General features: G+C 63.2%; 2 protein-coding genes across 11 annotated transcripts in view; both read left to right on the forward strand.

The window, feature by feature from the left end:
- ARID3A (AT-rich interaction domain 3A) overlaps positions 1–10,491 on the forward strand; it is a 32,389-nt gene extending 21,898 nt beyond the window's left edge. For all 6 annotated transcript variants that reach the window (XM_042977499.1, XM_042977500.1, XM_042977502.1 and 3 more), the window contains 6 exons: positions 111–183; positions 3,337–3,520; positions 3,721–3,968; positions 5,720–6,016; positions 6,728–6,826; positions 7,274–10,491. In XM_042977499.1, coding sequence (XP_042833433.1) covers positions 111–183; positions 3,337–3,520; positions 3,721–3,968; positions 5,720–6,016; positions 6,728–6,826; positions 7,274–7,449 — 1,077 coding nt within the window. In that variant the 3' untranslated portion in view covers positions 7,450–10,491. The remainder of the gene's footprint in view (positions 1–110; positions 184–3,336; positions 3,521–3,720; positions 3,969–5,719; positions 6,017–6,727; positions 6,827–7,273) is intronic.
- Positions 10,492–14,514: 4,023 nt separating this feature from the next.
- On the forward strand, positions 14,515–23,790 carry WDR18 (WD repeat domain 18). 5 transcript variants are annotated; one of them, XM_042977504.1, is made up of 11 exons: positions 14,519–15,527; positions 16,575–16,685; positions 18,126–18,259; positions 18,419–18,560; positions 19,007–19,150; positions 19,300–19,364; positions 19,459–19,583; positions 19,837–20,003; positions 20,886–20,954; positions 21,047–21,174; positions 23,264–23,790. In XM_042977504.1, the coding sequence occupies exons 1-11, from the start codon at positions 15,318–15,320 to the stop codon at positions 23,325–23,327; spliced, it is 1,359 nt and encodes a 452-aa protein (XP_042833438.1). In that variant the 5' UTR covers positions 14,519–15,317; the 3' UTR covers positions 23,328–23,790. The 5 variants fall into 5 exon arrangements, with proteins under 5 accessions (XP_042833439.1, XP_042833438.1, XP_042833441.1 ...); XM_042977507.1 differs by lacking the exon at positions 14,519–15,527 and adding an exon at positions 15,736–15,994; XM_042977506.1 differs by lacking the exon at positions 14,519–15,527 and adding an exon at positions 16,049–16,362.
- Positions 23,791–25,200: the final 1,410 nt, after the last annotated feature.

A 25,200-nucleotide genomic window follows, 5' to 3' on the forward strand; every position in this document is an offset into this window, starting at 1 on the left:
TGGGGCCTCAGGACCTTGGACCTGCCTCTGCCGGCCGCCCCTCAGTGGGGATGTGGCACCCGTGCCCAAGCGCTGACACCGGCTGACCCTTCGCCTCCCTGACCCCACAGCTCTACGAACTGGACGGGGACCCCAAGAGGAAGGAGTTCCTGGACGACTTGTTCAGCTTCATGCAGAAGCGAGGTGAGGCTCGCCCACGGGGGTCCTGGGGACTGGCGCCTGCTTGGCAGTCGGGTCTGATGGGGGAGGCACAGGTGGGAGCGTCTAAGGGGTAGGTCCTTGGGTAGGAGGCGTCTGGTCCCCAACCCAGAACCGTCAGGTCAGGCCTTTTTTGCTGCCGAGACCCGTGGTGCGATGGAGTCCTGGCTCCCAGGGACCCCCACCCACCGCCCGCAGGGTCCCCTGCAGCAGAGCCGGCCTCCAGGGAGCAGAGGTGGACGGCCAGGAGGGCAGCTGGGGCCCGGGACAATAGGATAGAAGTTCCTGGGGTTGGCTTCCCGGCCTTCGTGGTCTTGGCACTGGTGTTCCTTGGCTGCTGGTGCAAGGCCGGTCCCGGCCCCTCCCCTGTGCCTATGGGGGCGGGGCGGGGGGGGGGGCTCAGTTCCCCCGTGTGTAAGACGGGCCAGGAACAGTTGCCACTGTGTGGCGGCACCCCACACGTGCTGAGCACAGGGCTGCGTTTATGAAGTGCCAACAGCGTACCAGGCCGAGCCCCCGCCTCTGCAGCCCGTCCCACCCCCTGGGTCTGGGGTGCAGTGGATGCCGAACACGGCCCGGCCGGGAAATGCCTGGTGACCGAGGCCTGGAGAACAGGAAGATGACCGGGAGCAAAGGCCCGAGGGGCAGGGACCGGTCTGGGTGGACGTCCCGGTGGGGAAGCTGAGACCCAGACCCCAGGGGGTCCCCCGCACCCCCACGCATGGCCGTGGCCTCGGCTCTGAGCTGCCACGGGGCGGGGCGAGAGGCCTGGCCGGCCGGGGGCCCCGAGGGCACCCACTGCACAGTGGAGCTCATTCCTCTGCCTGCCAGACAGCCCGCCTCGTGGGCCGTTCAGGGAAGGAAACTGAGGCCGGGGAGGGGATGCATCCTCCGAGCCCTGAGGCAGGAAGGGGCGGGCCCAGCTGGGGTGCTGCAGGGTCTACCTGGGGCCGCCGCAGGGGCTGGCCGCCGCTGGCTTTGTCCAGGGCCTCTTTGCGCCCCTCCCTCTCGAACGGCCTCTGTAAACACAGGCCCAGCCGCCCAGCGGAAGGGAAGGGCAGGGGGCTGCGGCCTTCGCATTAACCCCTCCCGTGCCGGGGCTGGGGGAATCCAGACCCGGTCCTGGGGTGGGGGCCCCCTCCTTGTTATCACTGGGACCAGTCACATCCAGGGCCCACTGCCCACCGTGTGGTCAGAGAGATCCTCCCCCACTCGCTTTATCGACCCGTCCACACCTGCCGGAGCCCCCACCCCCCACCCCCGCCCCCACCACCCTGCCGTGGGGCCCCGAGCTCCCCGGCCCAGAGCCCACTCATCCCACCCGAGACTGGGCTTGGTGTCCTGGAGGTCGGGAAGTACCGTGAGCCGCCCTTGGGTATGGGTGAGGCGGGGGCCACACGGGACCGTGAGGGTCGGCGTCCAGCTCTGCCATCCCCGCCGAGCCGGGCTCCCCTGGAGGGCAGGGAGCGACAAACTCCTCTGCAACCCTCAGAACCCAGCCCCAAGTGCCCCTTTCCCTTGCCATCTTCTTGGACCCTCCCCTTCTGTAACTGGCAGGCTTTGGGGCTGAGAGTGCATTAGATCCCTCCCCCCCCCCCCCCGGGCCCCGGACACCATGCCCTGCGTCCCACAAGCCCTCCTTCACTCCAGACACAGAGAAAGTAATTTTTTTTTCACGTCACAAAGGAGAAGGCTCTGAGAAGTCTCTGGGGGCTGGGAATGCGGGAGGGGTCCTGGCTGCGCCCCACCCTCCTGCTGTTTCCTTGAAGACCTCCCCACCCTCCTTATCTCCCTGCTGCCCCCACTGCCCCTGTCCTCCACCGGTGCCTCTCTGCTCTCCACCCTGCTCCTTCTGTAAACATCCGTCCAGGCCCCGTGCAGAGCCAGGGCGCGGGGTCCCCAGAGGATCTTTTGTGTGATTCTTTCTGTTCTTTCTCAGTGCAGAACCTGAACCAATGTCCCAGGTGGGCCGGGGCTGGGTGAGCCCCTGACACTTGTTGCTTTTTCCTCTCTCCCGCTCGGACTGAAAAATGGAATTGGGTAGGGTCGGTCGGGGGGGGGTGAGGGGGGGTAGTCTGAGATCCAGCTTTCTCCACCCTCTCTGGGTTGTCCTCAGTTAGTGGGGGTTTTGAAACCTGGAAAGGACAGAAGTGGCAGGAGGTGACCCCAGAGCATCTGGCTCTGGGGCCCAGGAACCAGGGTCCCAGGAGTGTGGACCGGCCGGCCCCTCACGTGAAGCTGGGCTGGCCCTTCTCCAGGAGCCACAGCCCGGGGCCTCCGTTGGCCCATCTCTGGGGTGCGGCGACGTGCCCTGTAGGCTGTGACGCAGGCCGGTCACATCTCACTGTTGTTTCCTGAGCCCACGCCCTGTGCCAGACTGGCTCCAGGGGATCTGAGCCGGGCGACCCCAGCTGACCAGGACAGCAGCCAGGGGCCAGATGGTACAGGAGTTTCAGCGGCAGGGAGAGTCGAAACGGGGGGCTTCTCACCCTCGGCCGAGAAGGTGCCAGACAGGCCGGGCCACGGGCTTCTGCATCAGGGGCACGTGAGGAGGACAGGGACGGCAGCAGTTATGAGGGTCAGTGTGGGTGGAAAAGGGGACCAGCCCGCCACCCCGCTCTCTCAGCTGCAGGGTAGACTAGCCCAAGTTCTGCCTCCTCACGGCTGCAAACCCCTGGGAACCCCGGGACCCGGAGGGCACCTGCCTCGGGGACGCAGGCGGGTTGTTATGGCCACTGTGCTTGTTGATGGAGCCACACTCACGAGGGCCATGTTTCTCACACACGTCTCCAGGTTGGCCCCGCAGCCTGTCCCGGGTCTCTGTACCCCCGGGCGAGCCTCTGCTGGAGACACGGGCCTCCTTGTGCTCTCTCAAGGGGGGGTTCCCCCGGCGATTCTACCCCCAGGAGACACATGGATGTCTGTGGTTGTCATGACTGGAGAGCTCCTGGCCTCGAGGGGGCGGGGCCGGGGAGCTGCTGAGGCCCCGCAGAGGATATCCTGCCCCCGTGTGCCCGCGACAGGAGAGACCTCTCTGGACAGGCGCGTTGGCTGTACACGTGCTGTCTGCTGCGCCTGTGGCTCTGCCCCCCCCCCCCCCCCCTCCGCTAACCTGCACTCCCTGCCCCGCCCCTGCAGGGACGCCCGTGAACCGCATCCCCATCATGGCCAAGCAGGTGCTTGACCTGTTCATGCTGTACGTGCTGGTGACGGAGAAGGGCGGCCTGGTGGAGGTCATCAACAAGAAGCTGTGGAGGGAGATCACCAAAGGCCTCAACCTGCCCACGTCCATCACCAGCGCTGCCTTCACCCTGCGGACCCAGTGAGTGCCCGCCGGCGCCCCGCATAGGGGAGGCGCTCGGGGCGGGAGGGGCCCGGGCGGCCGCGGAGAGCCGGTCCTGACGTCAGGGTGCGGGTTGAGGACGGTCCGCCCCGAGCTCACTCGGCTGGGTGGCGGGATTGGCGAGGGCGGTCCTGGGGGGCCCCGGCGCCATCCTGTCCCTGCCCCTGCCCCTGGCGCAGGTACATGAAGTACTTGTATCCCTACGAGTGTGAGAAGCGCGGCCTCAGCAACCCCAACGAGCTGCAGGCGGCCATCGACAGCAACCGGCGGGAGGGCCGGCGCCAGAGTTTCGGGGGCTCCCTGTTCGCCTACTCGCCGGGCGGGGCCCACGGCATGCTGTCCTCGCCCAAGCTGCCCGTGCCCTCCCTGGGCCTGGCCGCCAGCACCAACGGCAGCTCCATCACCCCGGCCCCCAAGATCAAGAAAGGTAAGGGCCGCGCGTCCCTGGGGCCCAGACCCCATTCTGCTCCGGCCGGGGCTTTCTGACCCCCTCTGGGTACTGCGCCCCCCAGTGGGCGTGACTAAGCAGGGCCCTTCTCCCAACCCCAGGGCAAGCAGACATCACTAATCGTTCAGGATCTTGAACAGTTTCCCAGCCCGTGCCCGCGGCAGACATTACTAATCGAGCACCGCTTCCCCAGTCCAAGCTGCTGCACCCGTTTCTGACTGGGCGCCCGGTTCCTTCCCGATCCCTTGGCCGGTGTTACTAGCAAATTACTGTAGCGTCGCCCAAGTTCTGCCTGTGGGCGGCAGTATTGACAGCCGGAGTTTTTCCGGTCTCTTGCCCACGGCAGACCTTATTAGCTGATTGCTGAATTCTTTTCCCTTTGAGCTTCAGGACCTTCTCAACACTGTCCAGCAGGGACCGTCACGGGTGTGGTGTGGGCCCATCCCACTGGCCCTTCAACCTTCCCCGAATCTAGTGCTGGGTGTGTCTGGGCAGCTCACTGGCCCCTCCTGGGCCCGGCTTTCCTGCTGGGGAAACGGGAAAGCGACCCCTTCTTTGTGGGTTTGTGGAAGGAGAGCCTTTGGTGTGTCCGGCCCCCAGCAGGCAGTGGGCCCAGTTTTCGAATGCCTGGTAGGGAGCCCCCCATTCGTGGCGGGCACCACCAGCCGATCACAGCCTTCTCACCCAGCGAGCCTCTGAATCCTTCCTAGCACAGAAACACCAACGGCACACGTGGCGGTGTGGCCTCAAGCAGGCGAAGCCCCCTGCGTGTCTCTCACCTGCCACCTGGGCTGGGACTCCCTGCCTCCTGGGGTGGCCGGGGGATCCAGCGTGATCCCCACGACTTAGGCCTGGTCAGATCCTAGGCGAATGGGGTCCCACTAGCGTCACTCAGCCCTCTGTGGACCTCAGTTTACCTACCCCCACCCCTGGGAAGCTCCGGTGATGCCCACGAGTCAGTATAAACGTCCGCCAGGCGTGAGGCCTCATGCGGGAGCTGGGGAGGTGCTGGCCGGCAGGGAGGAGGGTTTTCTGATGGCTGAGGTGGTGTTTGAGTGAGCCCAGAAGACGGGGACAAAGGAGAGAGTGCCAAAGACCCTGGCAGAGGTTGGGGTGGGGGGGGGGGCGCCCAGCATGCAGGCAGCGCCGGGACAGGCATGGGCAGAAGAGTCGGGAAAAGAAGAGGCAGCAGGTCACGGTGGGGCCAGCGGGTAGAAACCGCGATGGGGACGTTTGCTTCGACCACAGAAGAGCTGAATGGTTGGCAGCTGGTTCTGGGTTCGAGTCCCAGCTCCGCGCCCCCCCACCCCCACCGCCTGTGGCTTTGGCAACATTTCCACATCCTCTGAGCTGCCTCCCCCGTGAAGCGGCCGTAAGAGGGTGGAGGCAGGCGCGCGAGTGTCGAGACAGCCTCTCGAGGCGGTTGGAGCCGAGCGCGTCAGACGAGACACGTGGCGCTTCCCAGCTGCTGTCCGCAGCAAGTGCTGTGACAGCGTCTCTGTGCGACGTCCGTGCTGGATGCGACTGTGACACTGTCGTTCTCGTCGCGGCGGTACCCGGTGTCAGGCTGACCTTAGATCTGGCAGCGCTTGCCTGCTTCCGCGGAGAGGACGTGCGCACCCCGTCGGCGGAGGTGTCCAGGCGCATGCGCGGTCCTGCCGCGGGCGGAGGGCCGCACCGGGCCGCTGCGGGTCCCTCCTGCCCACCGACTCTTCTTCTCTCCCGTCTAGAGGAGGACTCGGCCATCCCTATCACGGTGCCCGGCCGCCTGCCGGTCTCCCTGGCGGGTCACCCTGTGGTGGCCGCCCAGGCGGCCGCGGTGCAAGCCGCGGCGGCCCAGGCGGCCGTGGCGGCCCAGGCGGCCGCCCTGGAGCAGCTTCGGGAGAAGCTGGAGTCTGGGGAGCCGCCTGAGAAGAAGATGGCCCTCGTGACTGAGGAGCAGCAGCGGCTGGTGCAGCGGGCCCTGCAGCAGAACTTCTTGGCCATGACGGCCCAGCTGCCCATGAGCATCCGCATCAACAGCCAAGGTACCAACCCGGCGCCCGAACCCTCCCTGCCGCGTGCGCCCGTAACAGAGTAAGGGCCTCGTAGTCAACATATGTAAAGAGTGCCTGCAAATCAATAAGGAAAAAAAAAAAAAGCTAACCCCATAAAAGACCCGGGCAGCGGTGACGAGTAGTAAGTTCATGTGGAAAGCCGACTCGGGGATCTGCGCGTTAGTGAGGAGACGCCCGTCGGAGTTTGATGGTATCGAATGCCGGTCAGGATACCGGAACGTGGGCCCACCAGGTCTCGCTGGTGGGAGTCTAAGGAGGTGACAGTTGGGCAACCTCTTTCCAAGATAGAAAACATTCTTGCCCTGCGACCCAGTGGTTCTCCTGGGATCTGCCGCAGACGCTCCAGGAAGCACACGTAGCCGAGGGCGCTTCCCTGCGGTCACTGGCGCGATGCTGCTTGTGATAGTGGAGCCTTGAAGCCACTCGTGTGTCCATCAGCAGGGGATGGAACGAGTCAAGTCTAGACGGCTCTGTGGCCGTTAAGACCCGTCATCATGAGAAAAGCCAGTTTTAGGCAGATACGTTCTTCCTCGGTAAATATTTATTGACTACCTACTGTGTGTGCCGGTGACAGATCCGGTCCGCGCTCGGTGACTCGTGAGGTCCAGCGGGGGTGACGGAAGCGGGTCCTCGCACAGACGTGTGTGTGACTACAGATGGCTGTGTTTCTTCTTCCCACAGCCTGCGAGAGCCGCCAGGACTCGGCTGCGAACTTGACCAGCCCCAACGGCAGCAACAGCATCAGCATGTCGGTGGAGATTAACGGGATCATGTACACAGGTAGGACCAGCCGGGCCCCACGCCGTCCTTGGGCGCTCGTCTCCCCGTTAACTCGGGAGCCCCGGGTCGCCCCGACCCCCCGGGCCGGCCGGCCGGAGCCCATATGAGACCGCAGCGAGGTAGTCCGCACGGCATCCGTGGCCCGGTGTTGGGCACACAGCAGCTGCTCGGAAGGCAGACCCCTTGTCACGCTCTTCCTGTGGCAGGTGGTATTGACGAGTTCCTTCTAAACAACCCGAGTAGTCAGCCAGGAGCTCCCACGGGCCACCAGGAGGTGCCGTGGACACCGAGCGGCTCCGCTGCTAAGGGAGGGCGACTCCCAGGGACGGAGAAGGGGGGGACCTGTGGCCTCCCTGTCCCCACAGCCCCCGTGGGTGACTTTGTGGGGTGTCAGTGCTCAGGACCTTTCGACTCGGTGACGTGTTTCTCCTCCTGTCCTCGCGTTAGGAGTGCTGTTTGCTCAGCCACCGTCCGCTCCCAGCAAAGGCGGTGGTGGTGGCAGCCGGGGAGGGACCAGCGGGACCACCAGCAGCAGCAGCAGCAGCAGCACGGGCAGCCAGGCCGGGCCGGCGGGCTTGTCCACACCTGCCACGTCTTCTACCTCAAATAACTCATTGCCTTAACCGCACCACTCCCCACCTGCCACCCCCCCGCCCCTGCCTGGGTGGGGGGTCGAGGTGGGCCACGCAGGGGCCGGGACGGCGGAAGATACGGGTGGGGAGGGGAGGTATCCACAAAGGAGCCACAGCTAACGCCAAAAAGAAAAGAAAAAAATATATACATATATATATATAAAGGAAATTTAATAAAACAGGGGAAAACCAAGGAACACTTGAATTACTCAGGTTTCGGACATTCAGAGACACGAATTGTGAGAACAGCAAAGGAAATCGGAAAAGAGAGAGGCATATATCTCCTAGGCTTTCCTGCAGCCCTGCCGGACCGACCGACCGACTGGGGTCTGGGGTCTGGGGTGTGTTTGGACCAGTTGCCATGGGAGGCCAATCCTGTTTACCTCATACATCTCTGCACTGTGTGTTTTCATTTTTGTCTGGTTTTTTTTTTTTTTTTTTTGCCTTTTTTTTTTCCCCATTCATCACACACCACACCCAGCTCCTTGTGTTGAATGAAACCCCTGAGCCACGATCAGTAGAGTTTTTTTTCTCGTTGCTTTTTGGGAACTTTTTTTTTTTTTAAGAAACAGTGATACTCAAACTCTATAGGGTTTTTAAGAGGTTTCGGGGTTTTGTTTTGTAAATAATCTATTTTATTCTTGGGGGAGGAATCAAACCTTAGGAAAAGGATATATATATATATATATCTATATATTTGTGTTCATTCAGGGAAACTGGACTTGCAAATGCAAAAAAAAAAAAAAAAAGAAAAGAAAAGTAATACCCTTTTTATTTTCCCATAACTGATTCGGGTTCCTTGTGCGTTTCCTGTAGCGCAGTGGGCAGCTGGCAGGCCCAGAGCCAGGAGAGGTGATGAACTCAGGTGCTACGGGGGGTGGGGGGGTGGGGGCGGGCGTGAATTCAGACCGGTGACCGGCGAGGCGACCGTGACATCCGTGGTCCTGTTTGTTTGCTGTGCTTTTCGTGCTGGCGCTGCAGCAGGCAGAGGCTGGAAGTCTCCAGTAGAAAGCGCAGGGTGAAGGACCTCGGCGTGGGAGGGGGCTCCCTGCACCTGTCCAGCCCCCCGGCTCCTGTCTCAGGGATGAATGTGGCCTGGGGGCTCCCGTGTGAAAGGGCTACTCTGGGAGATTATCCATACTGGGGACGGGGTGAGCCGGGCTTAGCTCAGGGCGAGGTTTTTGGGGCCACGGCATCCTGAACCCCCCCCCCCAATTCTCTTCTCCTTAACTGTCGCCTTTTTCTCTCTTGGCCCCTTTTGCTTGGGGCCACGCCTCCCTGCAGGAACTAAAGTAACTGAATGGAGACCACACCAGGTCCCCACACGCCCCGTCCTCCTGGTTAGAAGGTGGGTGTCGGGGGGAGGGGGGCACCGCTGGAGGGAGGGGGCTATTGCAGTGGCTGGTGATGGGCCTCAGGAGGCGGCAGTGTCTGCCCCAGGCGGGTCTGGGGACTTTCTTGGCTGCCCTGTCGTCCCGTGTCCCCGTGGACCCGGTGGTGTTGGGTAGTGTTTTCACACGGTGCGGGATTTTCGTTTGGGGAGGGGGTGGCTGGGCTGTTCCCGGGGCGAGGCTGTACTCTCTACTTGGGCTCAGGAGCCCAGCTTCAGGAGGCTGAAGGGCAGTGCCAGCCTGGCGGCCTCCCAGCTTCCCCCACCCAGGCATCACCCTGTAGCCTTGGAGACCTGGGGGCAGGGGGAGGTCCTGAGCCCCCCAGGTCTGGGTTTTCTGTTATGTGGGGCTTTGGTGTGTGTTTGGAAGGCAACCCCTTTCTTTGGGATATCTCAGGGTCGTTGACACCCCCACACCCCACCCACTTTCAGGAGTGGGTGGCAGGAGTGGGGCTTCCTCTCTGCTTTTCCTTCTAGAAGGTTCTGCCCTTCCCGTCTGTCACTGCAGCAGCACAATCATTGTGGGAGGGGGATGCCTTGTCCCCGGGCACAGTCGGGCTCCACGCGAGAACCTGGGAGCCCCTGCCCCTTCTCTCCTCCCGCCCGAACTGCCCCGTGGGCGCCCTGGGCCCACGTGGGGGGGGGGGGGTCTGCAGCGCTTTCTTCCTACCTCAGGTCTGACTCTTGATGCCGAAACCCGTGCCCGGGCCTGGCCCTCTGCGGCTGGCCCAGGGTCTCCGCAGGGACGTGCACCTGTCCCCTCGACTCCCCCCCCCCCCCCCCCCGCCCGTGGGGCCCCTCCCCCTGGAAAGCCTGTGCGCCCGCTTTGTTCGTGCGTGTGCCGTGCGTCCACGTGTGTCTTGTGGGTGGTGTGGCCTCCCGGATGTAACGCAGGGTGTGGCCCACTGTTCCAGTGGTGACTGTAGGGACAGGTGGGGGCGGGGCTTGGGCGGGGCTCGGGGCCGGGTCCCACCCTCCAGGCCACAGCCGGGCGGCTGTGGGCCTGCGAGCCGGTGGGGCCCTCCCCTGCCTCCGCCTTAGGTGCCCGCGTTCAGCCCCCTGCCACTGCGGTCTCTGGGCTTAGGGAAGGGGAGGCTTTCTGGGGTGCGGATGGGCACCCCCTTGTGCAAACCCGGGTGGGGATGGGGGCGGCTGTGTCCTGGCTGGTGCACTGTTCGTTCCAGAGCGGGTGGACCCCAGACTCAGGGCGGAGAGGGGCTCCCTGGGGCTGTCTTGCTGGAGGTGTTGCTTCTAGAATCTTCCGTGTGCCCACCCCCCGAGCTGGGGGCTGGGCTGTCTGGGGGCGGGCAGGGGCGGGCAGGCGCGGTGGTCTCCATTCCTCTGCATTTGTAAACCCACTTTCATTGTATCACTTTTGCCCACTGTCTCCTTTTTTCCCCCTTAACTTTGCTTCTGCATTTTTTCTTGGCAAACATGAATTCAGCCTTTCATTCCTGACAGAAATTTCAGTTTCTCTGGGGTTTGTCAGACGGCGTGGGTACCGCGCCAGGACTCAGGTTAAAGTGAAAAAAACTTCCAAAAAAAAAAAAAAAAAAGGTTTAAAACGACTCTACCTCTGGCCGGGCCCGGCCTGTCGCGCCCTGGTAAGACTTCAGTGTTTGCAGAACATTCAGGTATTAAAAGGGAAAAAAAAAAAAAAAAAAGATAAAAGACCAAAAAAAAAAAAAAAAAAGGAAAGAAAGAAAAAAAAGGTGTGTGATTTTGAAATTTAAAAGAACACTGAAAGTTTACATTTTATAACATTATTATGCAGATTGTATTTAAACTTCAAAAATATTTAAGACAATTGTAACCCTGTAAAGCTGATGAGGTATTAAAACAAGACAAAACACTTCTGACTTTTAACAGAAAATGTGTCCTGTGGTGGTTTTTTTCGTGGGGAGGGGGGGACATCAGAGGTTGTCACACTGGGGAGCTCCTGGCACCAAGGGGTGGGGCCCAGGAGCCCCCCCCCCCCAAATGTCAGCTGTGTCCAGGGGACAGCCCCGGCTAAGCCATTCCTCAGCATCCCCCTTCTAAGAGTGAGTGTGTGGCCATTTGCACATCCCTGGGGACCTGGTACAAAGGCTGTTTTAGGGATTTGGGGGGGGGGACCTCGGTGGCAGGGCCAGGCCTCCCAGCCTGTCCCCCCCCCCCCCCCCCCCCCCGCCCCAGGCTAGCTCTCCCGCCTGCAGGGTTCCTTGGCCCCCGGCACTGTCACTGTGGGATTTCTAACCTAGGCCCCCTGGGTGCGGCCTTCTCTGCCAGTCCCTCATCCGTCTGGAAACTTCCGCAGCACTCTGCCTTGTGTTTCTGCTGCCTCTGCTTCTGGGCCACCCGGGGCGCCCCTCAGCTCGACTGGCCGGTCGCGTGTGGGGTGCCCGCGTGGAGTCCCCCACCCCCACTGGAGCAGGGCCCAGCCTGCCCCCACCTGCCTTCCCGCCCTCTGTGCTTTGGCTCGAGGTTTTACGTTGTAGGATTCGTGGGTGCGGCCTGAGAAACCAGACCCCAGGGGTGGGGTCGGGCCTCCGCACAGACGGAAGGGGGCCCCTGGGCGCCCTGCCTCCGAACCCAAACCACACCGGCTCCGCAGCTTCGTGTCTGGGAGAGATTTTCTGGGACGTCCGCTCCATTCGCCCTCGTGACACCCGCGCACAGGCTGTGCCGGGCTCAAGGTCAGCGAGGCCCGCAGCGGGCACGCCCCACCTCCCCCTGGCCGGCCCCTCCCGCCCGGGTCAGCCCCCCAAGGCCGCACCAGGAACGGGGGACAGCCAGCCGCCCCTCCGTCCGAGCTGGCGGTTGCCCCGGTTTATCCACGCGCTTTCCGCACCTGCTGAAAGTGAGTCAGCTGTACGTCCTGGGCCCAGCCTCCGTGGACCTGGGGGGCCAGGAGAGGTCGGAGGACAGGTCACCCACCTTCCTCTAGGGCCCCTCCCCTTCACACACCGGAGATAAAGAAAAATCCTTGAAAAAGGGAAAACACTGCTTCTTGCAAACTGGCCCAGCCGGTGCCCCCCTTCATTCCTCCGCTGAAGAGCCCCTGAGGTCACACGGCCCCTGGGGGACCAGGGAGGCGGCAGGCCCCGTCACTGCCCGCCCCGCCTCCCAGAACCCAGCAGCCTCTGTCCCCCTGGCCTCCCGCTCCGCGCCTGTGAGGAGGCCGGGGAGGCTCCTGGAGGTAACGTGGGGACCCGCGTCCAGCCAGCAGAGCTGAGGGAACCTGCAAAGCACCGGGGCTCGGAGCCGGTGCCGGAAGGGATGCCTGAGCAAGAGGGTTTTCAGCGAGTCCTCTGCCTTCCCTCCCACCACGCGTGGCCCTGACGCGGCTGCCCTGGGAAGGGGCCTGTGGGCCAGGACGCCAGAAAGGGGGTTCGGTTTGTTTCTTCAGTGTGTACCCACTGCCTACAAACAGGAGGTGCTCAATAATGAAAAAATAATAACGAATGAGAACTCGGGGCTTAGGGGCACCTGCATGGCTCAGTCGATTAAGCGTCCGGCTCCTGATTTCCACTCAGGTTATGATCTCACGGTTCGTGGGACTGAGCCCCGTGTCCGGCTCTGTGCTGCCAGGGTGGAGCCTGCTTGGGATTCTCTCCCTCTCTCCCTCTCTCCCTCTGCCCCTCCCTCGCTCCCTTGCGCTCTCTTTCTCTCGAAAACAAAAAAGAATTCAGGGCTTACTGGGGTGGCGGTGGGGGAACCGTATCTGTGCCTCGGTTTCCCCCATCCTGCTTCTGCCCCTCTAGCCACACACTACAGACTTGGATTTGGGACCAGGCATCCAGCTGGCACCAAGGAGGTCTGGCGACAGGGGTGGTCCCTGGACGCCCCCCCCCCCCCCAAAGTGTGGCTGTAGCCTTTCTCTTCTGACACAACTGGTCTGTCCTCATTCCACGCTGGCTGGGCTGGGGGTGGGGTGACCTCTGACCTCCTGGGAGGGGAGGAGGGGGAAGGAGGCCTGTGAGGGGCCAGGACTGCGATCCAGCTGTCGCCTGGGCCTGCCCCTGCCTGAGTGCCAGCAACCAGCGCCCTCCGGGCATCAAGCCTGCCCCCTCACACTCTGGCACCCGTCTGCACAGTTGGTCGTTCTGCAACCCACATCTGCTGGGCCTGCCCCTGTGTCCTGGATCCCAGGGATCTGGAGACTTCCAGGCCAGACTTCCTGGAAGCAGACGCAGACCCAGGACCCAGATCCCATAGCTACGGGAAACTACAGTGGCTGCAGTAGCTGTGCATGTGGGGAAACTGAGGCCCAGAACTTCACAGTGATTCGCCTCACAGCTCAGAAGTGCAGGTTCAAGGGGCGCCTGGGTGGCGATCGAGTGTCCGGACTATGGCTCAGGTCACGACAATCTCTCGGTTCATGAGTTCAAGCCCCATGTCGGGCTCTGTGCTGACAGCTCAGAGCCTGGAGCCTGCGTTGCGTTGTCTCCTCCTCTCTCTTGGCCCCTCCCAGGCTCACACTCTCTTTCTCTCTCTCTCTCTCTCTCTCAAATTTTTAAAAATTGAAAAAAAAGTGCAGATTGAAGCCTTGAGCTGATGTTTAGAAGAAAGGCCACCAGGGTCCACTCCTGGGAGCCACACAGCGGCATTCTCAAACACATTCTCAAACCAGATTCCACGGAGTGCCAGGGACTCGGGATTCAAAGATTTGATTTTGGGAAACCAATGTTTGAAAAGCGTAAATTAGCATTCCAGGCATTTTGTTTCTCTTATTCACACTTTTTTTTTTTTTAATGTTTATTTATTTTTGAGAGAGACAGTGTGAGCGGGGGAGGGGCAGAGAGAGAGGGAGACACAGAGCCCGACGCAGGGCTTGAACTCATGAACCGGAGATCATGACCTGAACAGAAGACAGACGCTTAACCGACTGAGCCACCCAGTGTTTAAAATAATATTTGAGGGGGCGCGTGGGTGGCTCAGCTGAGCACCGACATCAGCTCAGGTCATGATCTCTCAGTTTGCAAGTTCGAGCCCTGCATCGGCTCTCCTGTCAGCGCAGAGTCTGCTTCTGATCCTGTGTCACCCTTTCTCTCTGCCCTTCTCCCGCTTGCACAAGCTCTCTCTCAAAAATAAACATTAAAATTTTTTCTTAAATTAAAAAAAAAAATTTTGAGGAACCTAGGAGCATCAACTCGTTGTGAGGGTGGAAATCAAGGAGACCTGGTTCCACTTGCAACCTGTCTGAACTAGGAGGTCCCTGCACACTCAGCTCTCCTCACGTCAATTTACAAGAGTCCTTAAGTTCCCAATGGATCCTCGCCCTCCAGGATAAAGTAAAATCCAGGCTACCCACTGGCTGAAAGGCCCTGCACTGCCCAGCTTTATCCTCCATGGTCTGCCTCGGGGCCTTTGCACGTTCCTCTGCCCACCTTTCCCTCCAAGTTGTTAATTCCCTGCTCAAGTGACACCTGCTCTCGGAAGCCCCTCTTCCAGACCCCCAAACTAGGCAGGTCCCCCGTGGCAGCCCTATCCCCGTAACTGCTTCTTGCTGTGGCCCCAGAGCTGGGAGCAGCCGCCGTGGGCAAAAGCCCTTTCCGGGTCCGGCCTCCCGGTCCGAGGCTCGCGCCTGCCACCTGGCGGTCGGGGCTGGAGCCGCGGATACCCCACGCCCCGAGCTCCCGTTCCTCGCTCAGGCGGTTCCCTCCCTCCGTCCACCCATCGCCTCCTGGATATGAAGCGGGGTTGGGGGCGCACGGTCTCCGCCCTGCTCTAGGACACCTGCTCCCATAACGCCCTCGGCAGCTTGGGGCGGGCGCTTCCGGCACTGTTGCAGACCCCGGGCATCCGGCACCCTCCAGTGTCGCTGGGAATAGACGCCAAGGCCTCACCGGCTAAGTGGATTGACTTCACAGGTTTCCAACTAATTCCACGTTTTTGAAAGGCGCTGTTTGGAGACCCGGCCTGGGGCCGGCAGCTGTAGTGGAGGGTAGGCGCCCCTCAGACTGAGATCGGGACTTGTTTGGCCTGCACCACGTTCCTGAAATGTACAGGTGCACTTCGTGGCCCCAGAGAAGAGGGGTCTGGGGGCAGCGGACGGTGGACCCGGGGGCGTTCAGCTGGACAGGTTAGGTACGCAGTGCGCGTTTTTCGTGCAAATGATTATCGAGGCCTGCGAGCTCGGGACTTTACTATTCGCACATTAAAAAAAAGAAAAGGAACCCGAGAGACCGCGTCACTTGGTCAAAGGCGCCCAGCGGAGACGGCCAGGAGACCTCCGGGCTCTGAAGTTCTCTGCAGGAGACCCTGCGCCCCGACTTCCCCACCTATCTGGGGGCGAGGTCCCCTCCCACGGTCACCAACTCCACGGCACGCGCCCCCACCGCCGCGGGGCGGGGATCTAGCCCCCTCTGGAGCACGTGGTCACGCGCCAGCCCGGGCGAGGAGACGTGGGCGCCGCTCTAGCCGCCGCGGCGCAGGTGCCGGAGTCTCGCTGGCGTGACGTACTTCCGGGGCGGTGGGGGGAGGCAAGATGGCGGCTCCCATGGAAGTGGCCGTGTGTACGGACTCGGCGGCCCAGCTGTGGAGCTGCATCGTGTGGGAGCTGCATTCGGGCGCCAATTTGCTCACGTACCGCGGCGGCCAGGCCGGACCCCGCGGCCTGGCGCTGCTCAATGGCGAGTACCTGCTGGCGGCGCAGCTGGGCAAGAACTACATCAGCGCCTGGGAGCTGCAGCGGAAGGTGCGGCGGCGCGCGCCCCGGCCCGGGCTTCGTCGGAGAGTGCGCGGGGTGCCCCAGAGTGGGGTCGGGGGAAGGGTCGGTGGGGCCCGCGGGGTCCCTGAACCGGGGCCGGGGTGGTCTCGGTTAGGGTGCGTTGCGCATGCGCGGGTCTGGGGGCGGTTGGCGAGGAGGGAGGCTCGCTCTGGGTTGGGTGGGATCGTTGGCGCTGGGCTGAGGGTGGGCCACTGGGGACAGTGAGGAGCGTCTGTGCGGCAGGCACCCTTGATGGGCTGGGGAAGTAGGAGGGAGCTTGGGGAGCGAAGTTTAAGCAAAGGACTTTCAGAGTGTTCGCTCTTGAATGCTCCCTTTCTGTAAAGAGAGCTTTCTGATCTTAACACCCTAATAAACTTGTTTGCTGCTCATTTAAGGAGAAGGGGGGGAAAAAAGGATTTTCTGTGGGGGTTCCACGGGTCTGTTGTTCTTGGAAGGTGAATATCAGAGGCCCAGGAGAGTCATGCATTTATTCCCCCCCCCCCCCCCCAAAGAGATACTACCCTTCATCCCAAGGGCCCATTGGTCTTTTCTTATAAACACCCAACGTGCAGCCACTGAAGTTTCTTGCTGCCCGGCTCTGACAGCTGAAGTTTCTCGGGACAAGCTCTGTGTTCTGGCTTTACCTGGTGTGGTCCGCTCATACTCAGGAAGTTTTCCCTTTAAAGAGATGAGAAAACTGACCGTCCGGATCACAGGCTGGATGTTAGGGAAGGCGGGGTTGTGGCACAAGCCGCCTGGCCATTGGGCTCTCCAACTCCTTCCTGGACCTTCTGTGGCTTGCCCACCCCTACCCCCACCCAGAGTGAGCACCGTTCTGCTTTGATCCAGCAATCTGCAGGCCTCCCCCTCCAGCCTGCAAAGCCTGGGCTGGATCAGGTGCCTTCTTGATGACCCTTGATTAGTTCAAATCACCCTGTTCCTGCCCTTCTTTCTAGCTCTCTCGGACTTTTCTCCCCACTGTCCCCTAGCTTCCGAGTTCCACGCGAAGCTCAGAGGCTTCTTATGTCTCTCTAGGACCAGCTCCAGCAGAAGATCATGTGTCCTGGACCTGTCACCTGTCTGACCACATCGCCCAATGGCCTGTATGTCCTGGCAGGGATTGCAGAGAGCATATACCTGTGGGAGGTAAGAGCCAAGGTAGTGGGATTTGGTCTCAGGGCGCTGGGTTAATTAGACCGTGTTGTCACCAACAGTTGCTTATGTTTGGGCGGGGGACACCCGCGTCACCTCCTGCACAGACAGCACAGGGTTTGGAGCCAGAAGATGGACACATAATCACGCTCTGCCTTTCTTGACCTTGTCCACACCTGTAAAACGGCCTTTGTACTTCCCCCAGAGGTCTGAGGGCCACAGAGATACGAGGGGGCTTAGTTATTTCACCCCAGAGGCTTTTAATGATTTTAACGATTTTTAATGATTCTAAAACGAGGAAGCGGTTGCTCTGGTGCAGGGAGGGAAACTGGGGCGGGGCGGGGGGTTTCTTCAAAGGTTGCCCATCATGGTAGAAATCCTTGCCCTGGTGCAGGGAATGTGGGCAGAAATCAATGTCCCCTTTCCCTCTCTAATGAGGGACGTCTTGGGTCTTGGCTGGTGGGCTCTGTGGTCTGACCCTGGCTCCCTCACCCTCCGGGAGAATTCTTGACCGGTGCGGGCCATGGACACAAGGGGGCGCCCCCCACAGCCAACCCAAGGCAGCAACTCCGCCTGAGGACCTGACTCCGGTTATCTGCCACTGTCCACCTTTCCCCACCTCCGTCTGTGTGGATGAGGGGGGAGGAAAGCTGGAAATGCTCAGAGCAGGGGCCTCAGGGGGAGGCTGTGTGTTTCTCCGGCTTTTCCTTATGTAAGGACACCAATGGTTAGATTCAGGGCCATCCTCTGGTGTGTGGTTAGACTTGTAAAGACCCCGTGTTCAAGGAAGGCCTCAGGTCTCGGGAGTTAGAACGGGAATCTGGGTATTAGGGGAACACCAGTCAACTCGCAACACAGTCTTGGCCCCCCAGCCCACCCCACCTTCCCAGGCTCACCTGTCCGTGCCGCCAGGGGCCTCCCCCTTGCCCCCGGCCACCGGCCCATCCCCCTGTGGTGGCGTCTGAAGACGGGCACTTCCCGCTCCTGGGTCCCAGGTCTGGCTGGTTCTGGAGGGAAGGGCCCACGGCCTCACCAGCCTCTTCTGTGGCCTTGTCACTCTCCTCCGTGCAGACAAGCCCCTGCCCTCCCCGGACGCCATGGTTACGTGACGGCCTTGTCCCGCACTGGACAGGGGTCCTCGGGCCAGCTGACGCACAGGGCTCAGAGGTCAGGGTGACTGTGGACGAGGGGGTGGGAGCTCCAACAAGATCATCATCCATTTGGGGATGTCCTAGGCAGGACAGCCGGGAAGAGGCATGGCCTCCCGCCAGGCCTCAGTATTCCTCCCAGACACCCTGGCCGTGAACCCCTGACCCGAGCGCTGGGACAGTCAGTGTGGACAGGCTCTCCCCCCAGCGCCCCCGTGTGGCCTGGCAGCCGGGGGGGCGGGGGCAGCGCCCGTTTCCTGCCCTGACCTGTGTGCACCCTCCACAGGTCTCCACGGGGAACCTTCTGGTCATCCTGAGCCGCCACTATCAGGATGTGTCGTGCTTGCGGTTCACTGGGGACAGCAGCCACTTCCTCTCGGGGGGCAAAGACTGCCTGGTGCTGGTGTGGAGCCTGTGCAGGTGGGGCCTCGGGCCCTCTCGGGTCGGGTCTGGCCCCAGCGCACGTGGAAAGAGCCGTGCCGGGGCCCCAGGGTGGGAGGGGGCTGAGAGCCAGGCGGGGGCATCAGGGGGTGGGCCCCCGCCCCCCCCCTCTCGCCGAGGTCTGTTTCTTGCACACAGCGTGCTGCAGGTGGACCCCTCCAGGACCCCAGCCCCCCGGCATGTCTGGTCTCGTCACACCCTCCCCATCACAGACCTGCACTGTGGCTTTGGGGGGCCCCTGGCCCGGGTGGCCACCTCTTCGCTGGACCAGACGGTGAAGGTAGGGACCCCCCTCCCCCAAGTGGATCTGTGAGTCATGTCCTGGCAGCTGGCAGGCTCTTGGCCAGCGTGAGCCAGTGAGTCGCCTCCTTTCCCCAGGCTGGCAGCTCCAGACAGCTCCTAATCCCCCTGATGCCTCCCGCCTCAAGGACGGCCAGAGGGTGGACGGTCCAGGCCTGCGTCGGCTTGGAAATTCCCAGTTGGCTGCCTGTGCCTGGCGGCTCCCTGGCCAGACCTCAGGGGATTTGAGGGCACGCTGGCCCTTCGGGCTTTGCGGTGGGCGGGGGCCAGCGGTGGCTAAAGCAGGTGGGGGGAGGGGTCATGGGCCTGAGAGGCGAGTTCTGCCCCCAGGGAGGCTGGGTCTCTCCGCACCCCCGGGCCACGGCTGCGGCCCCGGTTCCCGGGGGTCCAGAGCGGCCAGAGCTCCTATCGCACCCACACCCCCAGCTGTGGGAGGTCTCGTCGGGCGAGCTCCTGCTCTCTGTGCTGTTCGACGTGGCCATCGTGGCCGTGACCATGGACCTGGCCGAGCACCACCTGTTCTGTGGCGGCAGCGACGGTTCCATCTTCCAGGTCGACCTTTGCACCTGGGTGAGTGGACAGGTGGGGGAAGGGGGTGCCTGGGCCTGGGCCGGGGTGCTCAGTGGGCCGTGGGACCCCAGGTTCCCCCCCCCCCCCCCGCCCCGCTTCCTGGGGCCCCCGGGCTGAGGTGCGGCCCCGGGCCCTCTCGGCCTCCACAGCCTGGGCAGAGAGAGAAGACCTTCCAGCCGGAGCAGGACAGCGGGAAGGCGTTCAGAGGGCACAGGTGCGGGGCGGGGCCGGGAGCGGGAGGGGCCCCGTGCTCGGGCTCTCGGCTTGGGGTCACCTGTGCCGCCCTCTGTGGGGCTCGTCGTCCCCAGGAACCAGGTGACCTGCCTGTCCGTGTCTACTGACGGCAGCGTGCTGCTCTCCGGCTCCCACGATGAGACCGTGCGCCTGTGGGACGTCCAGAGCAAGCAGTGCATCAGGACGGTGACCCTCAAAGGTGAGGCGCCCTGGGTGCGGGGGCACGGGGCAGCCAGCTCCTCCGGGGGCTCTCGAAGGCGCGCGGCTTCGCCGGTTTGTCCACACCGCGGTTTTTCCCCGGCGAGTTGGCCGCCCCGGGGCCTGTGCTGTGAGGAGAGGCCCGGGGTCCGGGCGGTGCCGCTCCTGGACAGCGGGGGGGTGAGGACTGGGGGCCCGTGGGAGCCGCCTGCGTGGCCTGGGGCGGCTTCGGACCGCGGCCTGCCCTGCCACAGGCCCTGTGACCAACGCCTCCATCATGCTGGCGCCGCTCAGCATGCTGAGCTCGGACTTCAGGCCGGGCCTGCCCCTGCCCCACTTCAACAAGCACCTGCTGGGCGCCGAGCACGGGGATGAGCCCCACCGAGGGGGCTTCACGCTGCGCCTGGGCCTCCACCAGCAGGTACGTCCCCGTCCCCACACAGGCGTCCCCTCCCTGGGCCTCGGGAAGACCTTCCTCTGCCCAGCTCTGCACGTTCCGTCGGGTTCAGGGCGGTGACCTGCCTCGGGCACCGGCGCTCCCGGTGAGGGGGCATCTCTGACCTGGCGACTGAGCCCAGGCGGGGGTTTGGCAGGTGAGCTCAGGAAACCCAGGGCGTTCGGAACGAGGGCGCGTTGCGGAGCAGAGCTTGGCCTGAAAGTACCGTGTGTCCGGCCGCTTCTCCGCGGGGGGGCCGCGGGGGGGGGGGAGGGGAGCCCCCAGGGATGGCCCGTCTGCCGCCCCAGGCCCGGGGGCACCCGCCTGCTCTGCAGGTCCTTGCCTGGCACGCTCGGGCCGTGCTCCGCCCACCGTTCTGTGCCGTGAACGGCACAAGCCCCTTGGGGTGTCCGGAGCCCTCCTGCGGACAGCCGGCCTCTGGCTGTGCCGACGAGGGCCGCGTGCCCGGACGCTGTCCAGCAGGAGACAGATGGCCTCCCCGCAGCAGTCGCGGCGTCCAGCCCACGGTGTGCCGGGGCTGGAGGCCTCGGCCGAGCGGCCGGCCCGTCTCCTGGGCCTCCTTGACCTTGGTCTCTGCGCGACCGTCAGGGCCCAGCGCTGCGCCCACGGCGTGGCCTCGGGTGTCCCTGCCCCCCGGGCCGCGTTGGGAGTACACATTGCACGCGTCCGGCCGGGGGGTTGGAGCCCGTGACCTCAGTAGAGACGTCGCGCGCCCCAGCCCGGCGTCTGGCGCTCCTTTCCGCAAGCCTCAGCGTCCCCCCGGCCAGCGGGTGTCAGGAAGGCACCTCCCCGGCGGGGCCGCTGCCCCTGCTGACTGGGCGCCACGCGGCCCCTTCTGTGTTGCAGGGCTCGGAGCCCAGCCACCTGGAGCGGGCGGACCAGCTGCACGCGGTGATGAGCGGCACGATGGAGAAGGTGGGCCGGGGCCACGGGGCGGGCAGGGGACGCCCCCGAGCCCCCTCCCCGCCCGGGACCCGCAGGCGACCCGGCTCCCTGTCCTCCCCCAGAGCGTCCTGGGCGGCCAGGACCAGCTGCGGATCCGCGTGGCCGAGCTGGAGGACGAGGTGCGGAACCTGCGGAAGGTCAACCGCGACCTGTTCGACTTCTCCACGCGCATCATCACGCGGCCGGCCAAGTGAGCGCCCCGCCCGCCGGGCGGCCCCTGGACGCGTTGCCCCCTCAGGAGCCTTGCGTACCACGTGTTGGCCACCGGTGCCCCCGTGTGGCTTCTGGTGCCGCTCCGTCTTTAACGAAAGGACTAAAAGCCTCTTCTCTTCAACCCTCTGTGTGCCCTGGCGGTGGCGGGGGGTGGCCCCAGGTCCCGCGTGGTGGCTCCGGGACTCCTAGCGGGACCTGTTTCAGCAGAGCCCCCTGAGTCCGGTTTTTAAAACTCCGTGTCAGGAAGTCACGGTTCTTTTCAGAGACTGGTCGGCCGCCCCAGGGCTTTCGCTCGACCGTGAGGACCAGGCCACACTCGGTGGGAGGGTGTGCTGGGGCAGGGGTGGCTTCTGAGGTGCGGGTGGGGGTTACCCCGGGCAGGAACGGTTCAGAGAGCGCAGTGTGGTCCCGCTGGTCCCGTCCCTTTGATGGCCTCCCAGCAAGGGTGCCCCCAGCCTGGCTCACGTGGTGGCGGTTCTGGGCCAGAGTCCTCCAGAAGGACGTGTGCCCACACGGCCCGATGAGAACGTCCCTTGGCCTAAAAGGGCCCGAGAGAGGCCAGGGACACCTGCCCTGGGGATGTGGCCAGTGGTCAGCCGGCACCCGGGGCCCGGCTCAGACACGTGGGCCCCATAGCCTCGGAACTTTCCGGAAGGCTGCCCACCTCTGACAGCTCAGCTTCATGACCTAGAAAATCCACGTGATTGAGCAGGTGCTGGAGAACCTGGAGCCGGAACCAGCAGTCCCGGCTCGGATCCCGCTCCTGGGCTCAGGGATGGCCCCTTGCTCTGGCTGTGCGCCCTGGCCACGGGTCTCGCCACACGGCGGCTGATAGGGCATGAGATGGGGTCCTGCTGGCCAACTGGGGACACCACGTTGTGAGCCCCCCACCCCCACAGCTTTCAGTTGGGCTCCGTCAGCCCCTTGAGGCCAGGATGGGGTTACAGCAGGCCTTGGGCCTCTGGGGTTCCCATCGGCAGCGGAGGGCAGGAAGGGGCTTGGCCAGGGTCCCAAGGGTGCCAGCCCCCTCCCCAGAGTGCCGGGGTCTCTGTTTTCCCATCTGTAGGCTGGGCCCAGGCTGTCCTCACCCTCGGGTCTCCAGAAAGTCTGGAAGATCTGGTTTGACTGAGGCTCTGGTGCCCAGACCCAAGCGAGGGTCACTCGGAGCCCCTGGTGCCTGTGCCCTTGTGCCTCCATGCCCTTGGCTGCCTGTACGTGTTCCGGGAGTAAATGTTTCAGAAGGAGATGTGTTGCTGGTTCTGGGGGCCGGGTGCTGGGAAGGGAGCTGGCAGGTGGCCACGAGATGGGCTGAGCGTTTCGACCTTCATCTGGAGGCCGCCCTTCCTGGCTCTGGATTCTTGCCTCGGGGGTGCTGTTCCCCTGCCCTGACCTCCCAAAGATTCACAGGGTCAGAGCCCCCCCCCCCCCCCCCACCGCCCAGCACCACTCTGGACCCTCAGCTGCTGACTCCGTGGGTCCTGGGGTTTCCTCCTGCCGTGTCACTCCTCCCGCCCTCTGGCCCGGGGCAGAGGCAGCTGACCTTCCTGGTTCCTGCAGGGCTGAGGGGAGGGGTGGGGGGGGCTGTGATCTGACTCAGGCCCGAGAGCATCAGGGGACACTTGGTCCCCGCTGGCCTCTCCATCTGGTCACTGCAGCCTCGGAGAAGCTGCACTCGGGCCCAGACTCAGTTTCCATATCTGTAAAGCGGGACATGGCCCTTCTGGGTCCGCAGGGAGGCCTCAGAGCTTGTGCACAGCTGGCGTGCGGCAGGTGCCTGGCACGGGGCGAACCATCAGGTCCGGGCTGAGGTTCACGTGCACGTTCTGTAGCACAAGCTGACCCCAAATCCTGCGCAGTCACTGCCGAGGGGAAGAGGCCGGCGACACCCGGTGCCTGCCGGCCGTGTTCCAGGAGGGAACCGCGGGTGCACTGGTGGGGACGTGGGGCGGGTGCTGGCGTAGCAAACGGTCTGGAGGGTCCTCGGAAATCGGGCCTCCCCGTGCTCCGGCAGGCCTGTGTCCCGGCTCTCACCACACTCCCGTGTCCGGGCTCCCTCTCACCCGCAGGAGATGCACGTCGGGGCGCAAAGAGGTACCCGCACACCCACGTTCACAGCAGCACGGTCCTTAGTCGCCAGACACCCCCGGTGCCCGTCCGCGCACGAAGGGTAGACACTCCGTGGTCCGTCCACACGCCCGAATGTGATCCAGCCTTAGAAAGTGCCACCTGCCACCACATGGATGGACCCCGAGGACACTGCGCGGTGACAGAAGCCAGACACAGAAGGACACGTCCTGCGTGACCCCACGCACGGGGGGTCCCCTGAGGAGTCGCGTCCACAGAGCCAGGGAGCAGACTGGGGGAGCCAGGGGTGGGCAGGGGGCGGGGAGTCTGTGCTGCTTGGGGACAGAGTCTCAGTCTGGGGAGATGGAAAGTTCTGGAGACGGGTGGTGGGGGCGGCTGCACGACAGCGTGAGTGCGCCTGATGTCCCTGAGCTGTGCACTTGAAAGTGGTCGCGATGAGGGGCGCCTGGGTGGCTCGGTCGGTTAAACGTGGACTTGATTTTTGGCTTAGGTCGTGATCTCGTGGTTCCCGGGGTCCAGCCCCGCGTCAGGCTCCATGGAGCGTGCTTGAGGTTCTCACTCCTTCTCTCTGCCCTTCCCAGTTTGTCTTCTGTCTCTCAAAAAACAAAAACAAACAAAAAAATGGTTAAAGTGTTAAATTTTATTACACGTTTTACCACAATTGGGAAAAACACCTCCCGTGTGTTCACTTGTTGAATCTGCACGGCAGCCGGGAGGTGGGAACTAGTATCGCCTTGTAAGTATGGGGAAACTGAGGCACGGTGGTCAGGGAGCTGATGCTGGGTCACACAGGTGGGACGTGGCAGTTCTAGATTCCCACGGAGTCTGGGCTCTTTGTCCCAGCCCCTGACCGGGGGGACGTGATGCAGAAAAGGCAGAAGTATAGTGGACACGGGCAGCTTCAGAGGGCGCCCATGTGTGTGAGCCCTCAGAGGGCCAAGGGCGGCCGGCTGGCATCCGCTGAGCTGGCTTGGGGTGAGGGACCGTCCCCTACCCAGGACGGGCCCCTCGTCCTGAGGAGTCGTGCTGTCAGAGGGACCTCACCACAGGGTGGGCAGAGCCCGGGCGGTCCCTGCGGGCTCTTCACCTCCTGGTGCCTCAGCCAGGACCAGGGCAGGTGGGTGGGTTCCCCGGTGCCAGGGGCCCCTGGCAGGACAGCGGTGACTCAGGTCAGGGCGCGAGCCTGCAACCTGGGACCTTCCCTGTCCTCGGGTGGCTGGCCAAGTGGCTGGACACGGTGGCCTTGTCGGCCGGAACCCAGGCACGCAGCTCTGGACGCTCATCTCCAAATTGGATCCACACTGTTGGCTGCCGTTTGGCATTTTTATTTATCTGATGGAGTTTTATTCCTGCCTCTGTAACACTGGCTCCAAAAGGAGATGGTTTTGTGTGTGAAGAATCAGCCGAGTGTAGATTCGCTCATTAGCACGGGAATGTTCTGTGCCCTGAGGGGTGTTGGGACACTTCCCCCCCCCCCCCGCCTCCCCACCTTGGGGAGGACGGGCTGAGAGGATTCCGTGCAGGGCGCTGGTGGGCCTGGGTCAGCCAGTGTTTATTGAGCACCTGCTGCTTGCCAGGGTCACGGGAAGAACCTGGTCGGAGCACGGGAGAAGGCTGGGGGGATGGTAGAGGGCAGGGAGCTATGGAAGCTTCTGGAGCAGTGGAGGGTGAGGTAACTGTCCCGTCTGAGCTCAAGCATCAATTATAGAGTGCCCACTGTGTGCGAGCATCAGAGACCACATTAGCAAGCCAGACCCACTCTTGCCCTCCCACTGCTGAGCAGGGAAGGTGGCCACTAAATAAAGCAGATAAACCAACAAAAGTTTGACGGCATATGATCACGTAGGCGCGGGGGGGGGGGGGTTCACTGGGGGTGGGGAGGAAGTTCTGTATCTTTCTGGGTGACCAGCAAGAAATG

This window comes from Panthera tigris, chromosome A2 (genome assembly GCF_018350195.1).
Source record: "Panthera tigris isolate Pti1 chromosome A2, P.tigris_Pti1_mat1.1, whole genome shotgun sequence".
NCBI classification, from domain to species: domain Eukaryota; kingdom Metazoa; phylum Chordata; class Mammalia; order Carnivora; family Felidae; genus Panthera; species Panthera tigris.

What these genes read in the sequence shown, in the direction of transcription:
- WDR18 (XM_042977504.1), top strand. Translation starts at nt 15,318, where the DNA reads ATGGCGGCTCCCATGGAAGTGGCCGTGTGTACGGACTCGGCGGCCCAG. An exon ending in AGAGCATATACCTGTGGGAG is followed by an intron (nt 16,686 to 18,125) that starts GTAAGAGCCAAG and finishes CACCCTCCACAG; the next exon opens with GTCTCCACGGGGAACCTTCT. An exon ending in CGCTGGACCAGACGGTGAAG is followed by an intron (nt 18,561 to 19,006) that starts GTAGGGACCCCC and finishes CCACACCCCCAG; the next exon opens with CTGTGGGAGGTCTCGTCGGG.